At 33.3% G+C, this 13988-nt stretch overlaps 1 protein-coding gene across 2 annotated transcripts in view; it reads left to right on the top strand.

Moving 5' to 3' along the window:
* LOC143231102 (beclin 1-associated autophagy-related key regulator-like) overlaps nucleotides 1-12316 on the top strand; it is a 35680-nt gene extending 23364 nt beyond the window's left edge. For both annotated transcript variants that reach the window (XM_076465671.1, XM_076465670.1), the window contains exons 8-9: nucleotides 107-283; nucleotides 6528-12316. In XM_076465671.1, coding sequence (XP_076321786.1) covers nucleotides 107-283; nucleotides 6528-6747 — 397 coding nt within the window. In that variant the 3' untranslated portion in view covers nucleotides 6748-12316. The remainder of the gene's footprint in view (nucleotides 1-106; nucleotides 284-6527) is intronic.
* Nucleotides 12317-13988: the final 1672 nt, after the last annotated feature.

The following is a 13988-nucleotide window of genomic DNA, read 5'->3' as shown; positions in this document are numbered from 1 at the left end:
CTAGAAACTGACCATTTCTTCTGTACTTTTGAATGTGTATCTGAAGGTTAGATGTGATCAGGAAATGTAAGGACTTATATTGGTACTTTTTAATTTTGTTTTACAGTGAGTTTTGCAGTCATGAGCTTACAGAGGAACAGTTTGCACACAAAGTGGCCAAGTTAAATGCAAACGTTCTTCATCTCTGTTTGTCACAGAACGTTGATTCAAACCTTCTGAGTCCTCGACGGACGATTCCAAACCTCATTCTCCTCTTGGATCCTAATGTAAGCGATCTTGGGAGGTAAGTTGTCTGGTGTTTTACGTACTAAGTATGTATGTTACAAAGAATAGATAAATAGCATTCTGTAACAAGTAATCTTAATAGGTAAGTCGTGTGGATGTTTCACTTTCCAAATAAATGCTGCACAAAGGAGAAATAAATAACATTTTCTTAACAGGTGCTCATGGGAGGTAAGTTATGTGGGAAATTTGTTTCCAAACACAAAAAATTATCTAAGTGAAACCAATTAAACTAATTTGCATAAATAGATAAACAATTTTTTTATTCAAGTTTGGAAATGAAAAATGAATAGTATTTTATCTGTGTCACTCCATTTCCCCTCAATTTCTTAAAATTTTCTAAGTAATTAACATACTAAGATGTTCTAAAAACACTCAGGTCCAATGAACCTCGATAAAACTGAAATAGAAACACTATAACCCAAGTGCTTTCTTCTTCTTCAGAGACAAACAGTTTGCCTCTGAAGAAGAAAGGTCCACCTTTTGAAAATGCTCAGGTTATAGGGTTTCTATTTCATTTTTGTTGATATACTAAGAGAAGTGCCTGTAAGGGCTGTTTTTGAATTCATGTTCTTATGGATATGAAACTTATGGGAAATCATATTTATATGCAATTCAAATTACATGTAACCCAAAAACTACAAGTCAAATATGGATATCTACCTTCCACACAAGTATCATTGTCATCAAAGAATTATTGAAAGAAATAGTAACTAAGATAAGTGTTGTAGTTACCTCATTATAGGCACTTAAGGTTTTTTCATATGTTTCAATGTATTTATTAACAGTGTATTTATTCCTTTCTTAAGTGCTCCAGGCATAGGCATCATTGATGTGTTCCATAAGACCTTATGATGCCTCAACAATTGTCTTGTTGATTTTTCTTGATGTTCAAGGTTCTGTGAAAGAGATATCATTGCCACTACATCCTATTGCTCTGTCTTCAGTAACAGGCTGTCACAAATTGAAGATTTATTCCATTGTGGACCCAAAGGTTATATAATTTGTAAAAGGACTGGTCCTGATGAAGAAAAACTTTGTAGGACTCATCCTTTTTTTTAATTTTGAACCGTATGACAGCTTGTTTTAACTGGTTAGGTGAGGGAAGTTTTACGCAGATATTAGATCCATCTTATTCCTGCAAGCCCTCTTGCTCACCCTTCGTTTTTGCAGATTGTGCAGGAGAGAATCAATTCTTATTATCCTGTCTTCAAGGAGATCATCATCTGTCATGTCTTGAATGCATGAAAACTTAAAAGAGTTACAAAGAGCAAGCACTGTTCTCTGTAATGTTCTACATATTGAATCTGTGAGTTTAGAACTATATTCAGTATTTTTTTATCTTACCATTCATAGCTTCCACAGCCCATCATATGTAGTATGCTGCCTCTTATTAAGTCAAATCCAAAGTCATAAAAGAAGTCTTGAAATCCACAGTCTACAGTGGATTCACTTAACTATGGATTTCCTCATTGTTGCTATTCATCAGACAAGTAGTTATATCGATGGTAGTGTTCTTGCTATCAATCAAGTGTAGCTCCAAAACTGTCAGTAAATCACCATCTGTAAATATCCTCAATTTTATCAGATTTTAATCCTTTATGGTGTCGTCTATGGAGACTTCAGTTCATGATCTTTTGTATGTCCCATTTGTAACAGTTATTATAATATTCTGTCCTTCCCTAAATGTTGTTTTAGTACTAATGAGTGTATTTATGGACAAAGTCCTCTGATAATTTGAAAGTTCAAAGTAATAAGGTGCAAAGCTCTCCATTGTAAACAAGGTACACAGCAAGTGACAAACCAGTTTCAAGTTTAGTCAACAACACTACCAGTGATATTTGTACCCTCATGGTTGAAGTATCCTTCACAGAGTATGTGCATGTTTTGAAAACTTCAAATTGTCCTTCTGAATTCTACCGATGCTATATTCACTGTCCCTTTGAAGTTCACTACTTCCCTCAAGCTTTTTTTTTTAATTTTTTGTCATTGAGGTCAATGGAAAAAAGTCAATGCTTGCAGCTTATCCAGAGAGGGTACTGATGTGTACATTAAAGATGATGAAAAGCCCTTTTTAACATGTTCTACCTCTTCAAGAGATGTTCATCGAAATTAAGGTTCTATTTGAGTATCATGGATTTTAGTGTATTGTTTTGGAGAGAGAGAAAAAATTTAATCTACCACTAAAACAAATGCATTATTGCCATGTCCATAGTGTTGAGTGTTCAGACAAAAGAACTACACAAAACACTTCATGATGTATAAAAATATATAGGCAATATGAGATGGAAGGTAATGAAATATGGGTCAAAGGTCAAGAAATCTGTGTGAACATAATGGAGCAAAATAGTGTAGCTCTTTGAATATAATTATATGATCCCAACTTTTACTATCTGGGAAGTGTTTTCTTGATTTGTTTAAATTTTTATCACACGTTCTATAATGCATAAAAATAATTTTATCTCATCTGAGAATACTTGTGAGGATCATAAAGGTCACTCTGTATGACCTCTTTATTAATGTATATTGTGGTTCCAAATAGTGTAGCTTGTGGTGTCTTTTGGATTTTGAGATGGCTTCATCATCAGTGAGTCCATCTTAACATCCAGAAATAGTAGGTCTTTCTTGGGCTTTTTTTGTTCAGCTTTTGTTTTAGATCGTAAGCATTTGTTCATATTATCCTTCAAATATTTAATCATTGTTTTTTGAAATAATGTGATACAACCTTGAATTGAATACTTAGCCATAGGAGTCACAGTTCTTCTGTCTACTTCTAATGTGACTTTCCAGTCACCATTTGTAAAGTAGTAAACTAATTCAAGTTAAAATTGTGCAAAGAGGCCAACCTTAAATCAAGCTGTTTATTTCCAACAAATCAGTTTGCACAAATTGTATGTAAAAAATCAGTTCAGGTGAAAAAGGAACTTATGGTGAACTTGAAGCTGATGACAGGCAACATTATCTTAAAATTGAGACTTTCTATTAAAACAGCCAACTTTAAATTAATGACGCTCTTAGAGGTTGTTGTAGTAGGTGCTGACCACTTCTTTGGAGGGTGGGTACCTCAAAGGACGTACAATAGAGTTCTTTATATTATGTTACCAGTGGATTTCTGGCTGTATACTGTTCTAGTGATTTCATATTTTTAGCTTTAGCTACACCATACTATATTGTGCTTTCCCTTATTCTCATTCTGTCTAGGTCAGTGGTGCACAAACTTTTTGAGTCAGGGGCCACAAACAGACTTCTTGTAACTGTTGGGGACCACAAAAAAGTGAAGATTAAAATCGTACCACAGTTGTTTCACACAAGATGAACATCACATTTAAGAACACAAATAACAATTACATCAAAGAGTTTGCACATTATTCTAAGAAATGTTATAATACATCAACTGTCACAAAGTCAGAGTGATGGATGGTGCTGCATGTCGTCAATGAGCTTAGAAACGTTCGGCTTGATGTTTGACGTTGAAAGACGCAAGACTGCTTCCAGATAATCATCAGTCAGCTGATTGCGAGTGTTGTTTTTGTTCAGTTTCATATGTGAGAAAACCTGTTCACAGTAGTACGTGCTGCCAAACATGCTGGTGTGGACAAGTGCATTATCTTTCAGATTAGCAAATGTATCAGGCAACATTTTGTAGATGTCAAGCAAACTGTTTTCTCGGTAAATAGCACGTAGTTCATCAGATGCCTGGAGATCAGTAAGTTCGAGCTGATATTCTGCTGACAAGTCATCCACTGACACACCGACCAGATCAGCAAAGAGTTTCATCAACAATCTGCATTGCTCAAAATCATGAAACCGTGAGTTGAAGGATTGAATCAAGGTATCTAGCTTTCCAGCATTGTGTGTCAATATCCTGATTCTTCTGTAGCTGTGACTGAAAAGTGGGAAAGTGCGCAAAGTTACCTGATGCTGCTTGCTGCCGGAACAACTGCAACTTTGTCCTGAAAGCTGAGACGTGACTTGCAAGCTGACAGACAAGCTGATTTTTGCCTTGCAACTTCAAATTCAGATCATTCAAGTGTTGTGTCATGTCGACCAGAAAGGTCAAATCAGCTTGCCATGCTGGATCAGTCATGTAAATCACTTCTGTGTCATTGTTCTTGCTTCTGAGGAATTTTATCACCTCATCAATCAACTTCCAGAATCTTCTGAGCATCTTACCTCGACTCAGCCAGCGTACTTCACAGTGATACACAAGGTTACCCCAGTCTGAATCAATTTCTTCAAGAAGACTTCGAAACTGAGGTTATTGAGCTCTCATAATTCGATGAAATTAATGGTTTTCGTCACTAATGCCATCAGTGCCTGAAAACAAAGTTCTTTACTGCACAGGTTCTGTTGGTGAATAATACAGTGCAACTTCACCAACTGTCTGTTCTGCTTTCCTCGATGCTTCATCAACAGTGCTACCAGCCTGCTACTTTCTCTGGTTATGGCTGGTGTTCCATCAGTTGTCACACTTACTAGTTTCATGAAATTCAGTGAAACACTACTACACAGTCGTACTGTTTCCTCGATTAGAGCAGACCAAATTGTCTGACTTTTCATGGAACCCATGCCGATTAGTTCCTCTGTGATATCAAACGATGATGACACATCATGAACAAAAACTAGTTTCTGTGCTGTTGAACAGATGTCAGTCGAGTTGTTTGCTGCCAAAGAGAAATAGACAAAGTTGGCTTCTTTATTTGTAAGCTGCCTTGTCACGTCGGCTGAGAGGCGTGAAATTCTTCGTTGAACTGTGATATGATTCAAAGCCACCGTCTGTAGCTTTCGAACTGCTTTCGGACACAACTTTTCTGATGAAGTAATCATACATTGCTTGACAAAATCACCATCAGTGAATGGTCGGCCAGATTTCACTATCATCAACGAAGTATCGTAACTGACCTTACATGCTGCACCTAAATCTGCTTACTGCTTTGAGAAAACGTTCTGCTGGTGATTCAGTGACCGCTGCAGAGATTCAATTCGAGCTGTTTGTTCATCACCAACAACATTGTGGATATCTTTATGCTTCTACTCATAATGACGCTTTATATTGGGTACCTTCACCACTGCTACTGTCGAATGACACAGCAGACAAATCACGTTCTTCTATTGTTGAACAAAACAGTATTGCACAGTCCAATCATCATGAAACTACCAGTTTTCGTCATCAACTTTTCTTTTACGATTAGCTGCCATTTTTATTACGAAATAATATCAAAATAGGGCTCATAAGTAAATCTCGAAGAACAATTGGAACGCGTGAGATTTTGTAATTAAGGGAATATTACATCATTGCGCCAATGACAAAATACCAGTGCATTAACGAGATTTGCTTATTAAATTTTCTTTATTGCTCAACACAAACATGGAACCATCCAGTATCTAATCTGATGCATATTCTTCTATAGTGCTTAATCTTTGCGCAGGTGCGAACTCTAAGCACGTTAACTCTCTATGTTTGACTTTTCAGTTGGACATCACGGGCCGGACTTTATGCACCACTGGTCTGGGTGTTGGCCAAATACCTTTCATTGTTAAAAATTAAAAACACTTAAAATGAAGTATAAGAAATATGCAAAGTTGATTTATTCCACTATTTTTCATTAAAACTACTAAGTGTATGGCAATTGTAGGTAGTTTGTTTACTTGTAAATACCTGAGTTTCAGTGTAGAGCAAGCCAAAATTATTTTTTTTGGTTTTGTGAATTTGGCTAACATACAAAAAGTGTCTTGATTTAAGACCAAATTTGTCAAATAATCCTTTTATTTTTTTAATAAATAAGGTAACCTCTGTTTCTAAGAAATTTGTGCTCTTTGTATGAACTGAAACTATTTGATTAATAATATGAATAACTGATTTTACTGATTTCTTAAGCAGCTTTCAATATCTTAATAGTTTGGTTTAAATATGATATTTGTCTGGGTGATTACTCAAGCAATTGCAAGTAAAAACTGATTAGTTGCAATAATATATTAGAAATAAAATGCTTCTGTAGCTAAAAAAATATAAACAATTAAAAATACATTTTATATGATAAAGAAAAAGTTTTGGAATTAATATAATTAGAATTTTTTTATATGTAGTTATCTATCAGTGTTTAGAAACAGTATATCAAGTTTCATGTAAAAAGCACACTGAATTTTGAGTTAAGAAACAAATGTAATGCACTACTAAAAAATCTTGGTTGGACCTGCTTGTTTGGCACTCCAAAAGTTGGGTATCATGTATGCTTCTGTTGTAGGTGTGGTGTGTATGAAATTAGTACTAAACTTCAGGATTCAGTGGAGAAATCCCTTGAAAAGAACCTCCAACTTACCGAAGAACACACTATGGGCACAGAGGATGTAGACTTTGCTGGAGATTGGGAAACTGTGTCAGAACTTCCTGCAATTGAAGAATTGACATTTCCCACTAGAGGGAGCCATAGCACTATGACTGTAGTCCATTCACAGGTTAATTAACTTTTAAGTTAAATATTTAAAACTTCTCTGTGAGAAAACAGCTTCATTGCCATCCTGAAAGAATGTTTTGATACATTTAAGGGGAGTGACAAGAATAACTATGTGGTTAGTATGCTGATCAATGGATCTGTATGTCCAGTGTTCATGTTTTATTACCACAAAATGCACACTGTAATTTGGAGCCTTGGGTGCTCATTATAAAGGGGGCCAGTCAAATTCAGTTGTTTTGTCAAACATGAACTGGCAGTGAGTGTTTTTGACTGTCTACCCTGTAGTCTGTCATTTCAAAATTATGAATTGATAGTTGACATACATTATGAGTGGTTTTACATTAATAAAAACTTCAAAGTATGTTATCTATTTATTAATGACATTACTTTCTATACACATTAACATATTTGTATTTTACAGACTGTTTCATAATTTTTAAATGTATTTTTGTAGAGATGTAACCTTACTGAAGTGTCATTATGGAACTTGGTTTATTACAGTAGTAGTGAATAAATAATGTAAAACATATTCTTAGACAAGAAAATATATCTTAAGTAAAAACAGAAATCATATTTGATTTATCCTTTAGATTCACTACTGTCTATTCTATTTATCATATCACACTCTTCACAAACATGTCAGTTTATATCCTGACTACCAACCCTTACTAATGTACATACTGATTTATATCCTGACTACCAACCCTCACTCATGTACATACCCGTTTATAATCCCGACTACCAACCCTCACTCATGTACATACCAGTTTATATCCCAACTACCAACCCTCACTCATGTACATACTGGTTTATATCCTGACTACCAACCCTCACTTATGTTACATACTGGTTTGTATCCTGTCTACCAACCCTCACTTATGTTACATACTGGTTTATATCCTGACTACCAACCCTCACTCATGTACATACTGGTTTATATCCTGACTACCAACCCTCACTTATGTTACATACTGGTTTGTATTCTGACTATCAACCCTCACTCATGTACATACTGTGTTATATTCTGACTATCAGCCCTCACTTCTCATGTACATATTGGTTTTTATTCTGACTACCAACCCTCACTTCTCATGTATACACTGAGTGAGTTTAAGTTTCCAGATGATTTTCTCTCTTGTGAAGTTTACACTCATTTTTACTTAACAAAATTTGGTCTGAAACTAAGAAATGAAAATAATAGATAAAAATATTCTAATGATAACTTCAAAATGAACGTCAGTGCTGTCTTACCTAAAATTGGAGTTGTGCAAGATACTCAGAATAAATAACTTAAAAAATGTTTTAGTACCTTTACACTAGGTGTACTTAATTTGATGTTTCTTTGGAAGGATTGAATTCATATTTTGTCTTTAAAATAATGTGTGAATGCATATGTTTCATAGTTATCCGTATTACCTCAGTAAGGTGTACTGGCTGTTACTCAGGTCTGCACAGCTTTAATCATTTAATTATCTAACGATACAACATTTACAATAGATATACATGTTGACAGATACTTTATCATGCTAGCAAAACTGTAACAAAGCAAAGTAACTTTGCACCACATATACAGGAAGTACAAATTGTATAATATTAAAATTTAAATGTCTGTAGCTGTAGTACACATTTCATCTATCAGATATAATAAAAACAGAAACAAAGCGAGGCTACAAGATGCAGATTTAATAACAACTTAGAACTGATTGCTAGAACCCACTACCACTCACCATCTATAGTTCATTGTAGGCCCTATGATAATATAGTTTTAGTGCAATAATAATGATAATATATATATATGATTTATAAATTCTATATGCATCTCTACAGTTTTTATTGTTTGTAAAAGAAAATAATAATGAATTTCAAGCTTGAAGTAAGTGTTTGATATTTTCCAGAGAAGAAAATAATTTTGATTTCTTGTTTTATATTAGAATAAACTTGTAGTAGCATTGATCTTGACAGGTTAAAAGCCTGTTTTTCACTTATTGTGGACTTTCTCATCTCCATAAAAACTTATTTTGATTAGACTCCCCTATCCATCATCCTGATGCCACAACTAGTATTGCAGGTGGACTTATGTCCTCAGCAGCAGCATCAGTTGCATCCTTCTGGCGAGCTGCAACAGGACAGAAATGATGACATGAACTTGAAGCTCTGTCGTTTTTGATGTAGGCGAACTGCTTCCAGCAACTTGGATGGACAAGATGCTACTGAACATAAATAATGACATTATCTAATGCAAAGAAAGAAGACACACACAAACATAAAAAAAGTACTTCACATAAGGAAGTTGTGATAGAATTATACTGTTATGAAGCTTTTGTCAAAGATTATATATCTGTGAAGAGATGGTTAGTTTTCAGTAAGAATTAGTTCAAGAAAGGACTAGAAAATATAGTGTCTTTCAAATTTCATTTAAATTTGAAACTTGTTGGTATGGAATTACTTGGGACTTGAAATACCTGAGTAGTCCTGACAATTCGAAATGCTAGGAAAGCGTATCAGTTTTAAAAATGAAAGTGGTACTGTCATTTGCACGAACGGCAATTTCAAATTGGATTGAATAAAAAATTCTTGCTTGTCATTGGTCAGTTGAGGTGCATAGTATTATGTTAAGAAAAGTTAGCCACATTTCTCAGTGATCAAGTCAAGTTGTGTTAGTTGTTTTAGAACATGTTGAAAACGTGACATATTTTTTTCAGAAATTTGTTAACTGTATTTTTGAAAGAGGCAAGAGAAAATTTTAACATTATTAATAGTAATTTTCTGATTTTCATAAAGTGGTTTTACAAAGTGAAATATGTTGCATTCCCAGGAAGAATAAATAAATTCACCTAAAATGATAATATTTACCCTTTACTAATGTAATACATGAAATCTGCTTGAGAACCATAATTAATAGTAAAAATGCTACAATAGTACAATAGTATGCATATTTAATTAATATGTTTGATACTTTTAGTAATCAACGTTGTATGTTGCAAGGCTAAGCCTAATCTCCAAATTGAAATATATGATACACTTTTCAGTTTACCATACTGATATTTAATTCATGGTATTCATAACTGACAGGCAGAGTAATTACTTACAGTTGTAATAATTTTTGTTGTTTTATTTTTACCTAAGAAAAAATTCTTGTTGAGGGAAAAACTTTTCATGAAATACTATATGGAAAAAGTATTCCACAGTAACATGAAGAATGGTTCTTATGCATCATTTACATGTACTAGTTAGTCTTAAGTCATCTCCTTAATTAGACAAATTATACTTTTATAAATCTAGTGTAGCCACTTTATCAACAACTTGTTATTGTGTATGTTTTAATTTTCTCTCAATAATTAACTTAAATAAACATAAACAACTGAAAACTCGTCACAGCAATTTCATTCATAAAGTGCAGAGAAATCAGAAATTTATTAATAAAGTACAGACAGATCAGGGCTTTATTGTTAAAGTACAGTTTTCTTCAACAAATTTTAAATTTATTACACCATATAAAAGTCACCACAAATGTATTATAACTCATTTGAGCAGTAATAATTTCAAGGACATGTTTGTAGGCTTAATTTCACCTTATTACATCAGAATAGTGAAGTTAGCAACTTTTGTTTTATTTCAAAATATACTCAGTTTTAATTTTTGCATCCAAAAACTGTTCACTTTAACAAAAAAATAAAACTAACAGAGCTCTGTGTGGTAAACAACACAAGAGTTGACATATTTTATAATATTTGTAAACATGTTGTCAACCCAACCCAGGCTGTTTATCAAGCATTTTAAATTATTAATATAGGTTTCCTGAGTGAAACAAAAGAGCTGTGTAGTCTCAGCTAAAATAAGAACCAGCTGTTTAATCTTTCCTGTTCATACTTATGGATCTAATTAAGTGGTTTTTTTACTCATCTTTTTTACATGTTAAATTTTGAACTCAAATATAAGAAACCGAAGGAAGTTACAAGTTTTATATCCTTCGTTTCACATACCCCTAGGGTTAGGGTGTTACGTTACTGGTTTTGCAACATCACTGTGTTAGATTTCTTTTATTAGTATGAAAAGATTTGGATCAGGTAATAAAACTTAGCTTTTTACTTTATTTTTTAGAATTAAAGAATGTTAGATAAAACTATGATTTTAATATAAAATATTAAATCTGGTTTCACTGTTATATTGTAATGCTGAGATTAAAAAGGCTGTTTTGGTTAAATATCTGGCTTATGGTTATAAATTGTTTTGTTTTTTTTAAATGAATGTTACTGTACTTTTGTAAACAGTGTTACTTGAGCAAGAAGTTTGATAACTTGTAGTATTTTATGACTTAAACTGTACTAATTTAGTAACTAAGGTTAAAAGGCAAATTGTAACATGTACAAAATGAAAGTACTGTTGACAGTTCTGCAAAATATTTTTAGTTATTGACAGTGGAGTGTTTCATTTGTGATTTTGAAAGGTTATTAATTAATGTTTTTGTATATAGATAACAATGCTAAATCTGTGTTGTGCAAAAAAAAAAAAAACCCACAGGTTCTTAAATTTTGAAGTCTTCACATATAAAAATACATCTTTTAAAATTTTGAAAGTATATCCCACACTTTGGAAAATAAAAATGAAAAAAACTTTCCAAATAATTTTATAGCATATTGTCCTTTGAAGAAGTATCTTAAGAGAACAAAGAGAAAGTTTTAAAATAACAAACAAAGGTGTAAATATGTTATTTCAGACAATCTTTCTTGTTCTGTTAGCATATCAACTAAAAAAGATTCTAAGAATTAGAAAACTAGAAATGTGGAGAAATTCTTGTGTGTTTTCAGATAGCAGACAATTCTGTATCACTATCTTTGTTTTTGCACACTAAACTTGAGTATTTCTTGTTGGATTTTGCATAATGGTTAGTGTGCTGGTCTGTGGATAAGAGGGTCCACGGTTGCATCCAGTTTTTGCATAATTTTACTCCTCACTTTAGGGCCATTTTATGAGCAATTTAGAGTTGGCAATGGATGTTATTAACTAGTTGACTTTCCTTTATTCAATATCTTAAAAATTAGGAATGGCATGTAGCCATTGCATAATTTTAAGGGATTATTTGAAACAAACCAACCAGTTTTATAAATGATGTGCAACATATAGCACAATTCATTATTAATCACTTTTTTTTTATCTTCACAGTATTCTCTTGAATTCATATCCAAATGCATTTTTTGTCTTTCATCTGTGAAGAAGGAACATCATTATTTGTGTAAAGAATGTGTCAGCCATCACTGTTTCATTTTCTGCATGTAAAGCGTGGGTGTTTAGTATGTACATAGCTCTATTACTTAGACTTTAAAAGTTGTGTACATTGTTATAGAAGTTACAGAGGTATTACTACCATATATATATATATATATCTTCACACTTTTTATATGTAGAAGTGGAAACAGTTTCAAGTCATATCTAAATATTTCTAAAACTTTTATAAAAACTGAGAGAATATAAACTGTAAATCAAAAATTGTGTTTATTGTATATGTATTAAAGCCAAAAAATTTAATTTAATGTCACTTTTGTTTGTTTTTTCAATAAAAATTAATAAGAAATAGAAAAGACACAATTGCTTTTCGTGATCTATGATATAAAATGCACGTTCGTTAAATATCAGTAGAATTTTTTGAAAATAATATTTTATAGATGTGAGATATATAAGAATTCTGATGTCCATCAGTTGACTCAAAATATTACACCAAAATGTTTCTGAAATGTTGAGTACAAAATGAATACTGAGAACACAAGTAAACACAACTGAACATATAGAAAAAACAAAACAGCAGAGACCCGTAGAACATATGTGGGCAAATTTGTATATGTATTACAACAGTACTTTTTTAAATACGAGACATATGGTATCTAAATCCATATACTGAAATATTTATAAGCCAACTTCTTTTAAACCTCTTTTAAATATGGCCTATAATCGATAAAGAAATAAAACAAAGTTGTTTGACTTTTTTTTTTTTTTTTTTGCTTTAGTTAGGGCTAAACTTTGAGGTATTTAATATCATTGGTAAATAAACTTACTTTATTTGATGACTTGATGTTAGACTTGTTTAAAAATACTGATAAGCTTTTAATATGTTCTTGTACAAAATGTATTCACATCTGCTGTTTCTGCTGTATTTAATGAAAAATTGGTCATGACACATTTGTAAGAAAAGATTTCCTCAGATACTTTTGACTTATGTTTAGGGATTAAGCCAAAGTCCTTGATGATGAATGGAGTCCAGCATCTTTAAGGCCAAGGTTCTGGCAGAGCCATAGATCAGTGACCCATGGTCAAGTTTCGATCGAATAAGAGCATGATATATCTCTAGCATAGGACATCGATCTGCTCCCCATGTGGTGGAAGAAAGGACATGGAGGATGTTCAGTGCTTTTGAACATTTTACCCGTAGCTGCTTGATGTATGGTATGCAGGTCAGCTTACAGTCAAAGATAAGCCCCAAGAATTTTGTCTCAGGGACCACAGGCAGCACAACTTCACCAATATGGAGTTCAGGATCAGTGTGAATACCCCATTGGTGGCAAAAATGCATGCAAATGGTTTTATAGAGAGAGAAGTTAAAACTGTTTGCTGTGGTCCACTTCAGTAAATGATTTAGGGCAGTCTGTAGTTGCCACTTAATATACCTCATGTTCAACGACTGACATGAGATCTGAAAGTTGTCGACATAGAACCTCTTTTCAACAGTGAGAGGGAGTTGTTCAGCGATGGCATTGATCTTTATACTGAAAAGTATGACACTGAAATCACAGCCATGAGGGGCTTCAAGTTTCTGTAAAAAAGAGCGGGAAAGTGTTAAACCCTCATGAACTCGGAATCTCCTGTCCATTAAAAAATTTTGAATAAAAATGGGCAAATGGCCATGTAACCCATATATGTGGAGGTCTTGCAAAATGCCATACCTCCATGTTGTATCATAAGCCTTCTCAATGTCAAATAATATTGATACAAGATGTTGTCATTTGAGAAAGACTTCTCTGATTGACATTTCAAGTTCAATCAGGTGGTCCACACTGGAGCGCTATCGTCGGAACTCACTCTGGGTGGGTGAAAGGAGGTTTTTTGAATCGAGGAATCAAACAAGATGAGCATTAACCATCCTCTCTAAGGTCTTACAACCCATCAAAGCAATTGGACAATAGTTTGAAGGAATCTTGGGATCCTTCCCAGGCCTAGAGAAAGGTACAACAATAGCCTGGAGCTTGGCATCAGGAAAAA

The sequence above is a fragment of the Tachypleus tridentatus genome, chromosome 10, assembly GCF_004210375.1.
Source record: "Tachypleus tridentatus isolate NWPU-2018 chromosome 10, ASM421037v1, whole genome shotgun sequence".
Lineage (NCBI taxonomy): Eukaryota > Metazoa > Arthropoda > Merostomata > Xiphosura > Limulidae > Tachypleus > Tachypleus tridentatus.
The sequence above is the reverse complement of the archived record's forward strand: the minus strand, read 5'-3'. Positions and strand labels throughout refer to the sequence as shown.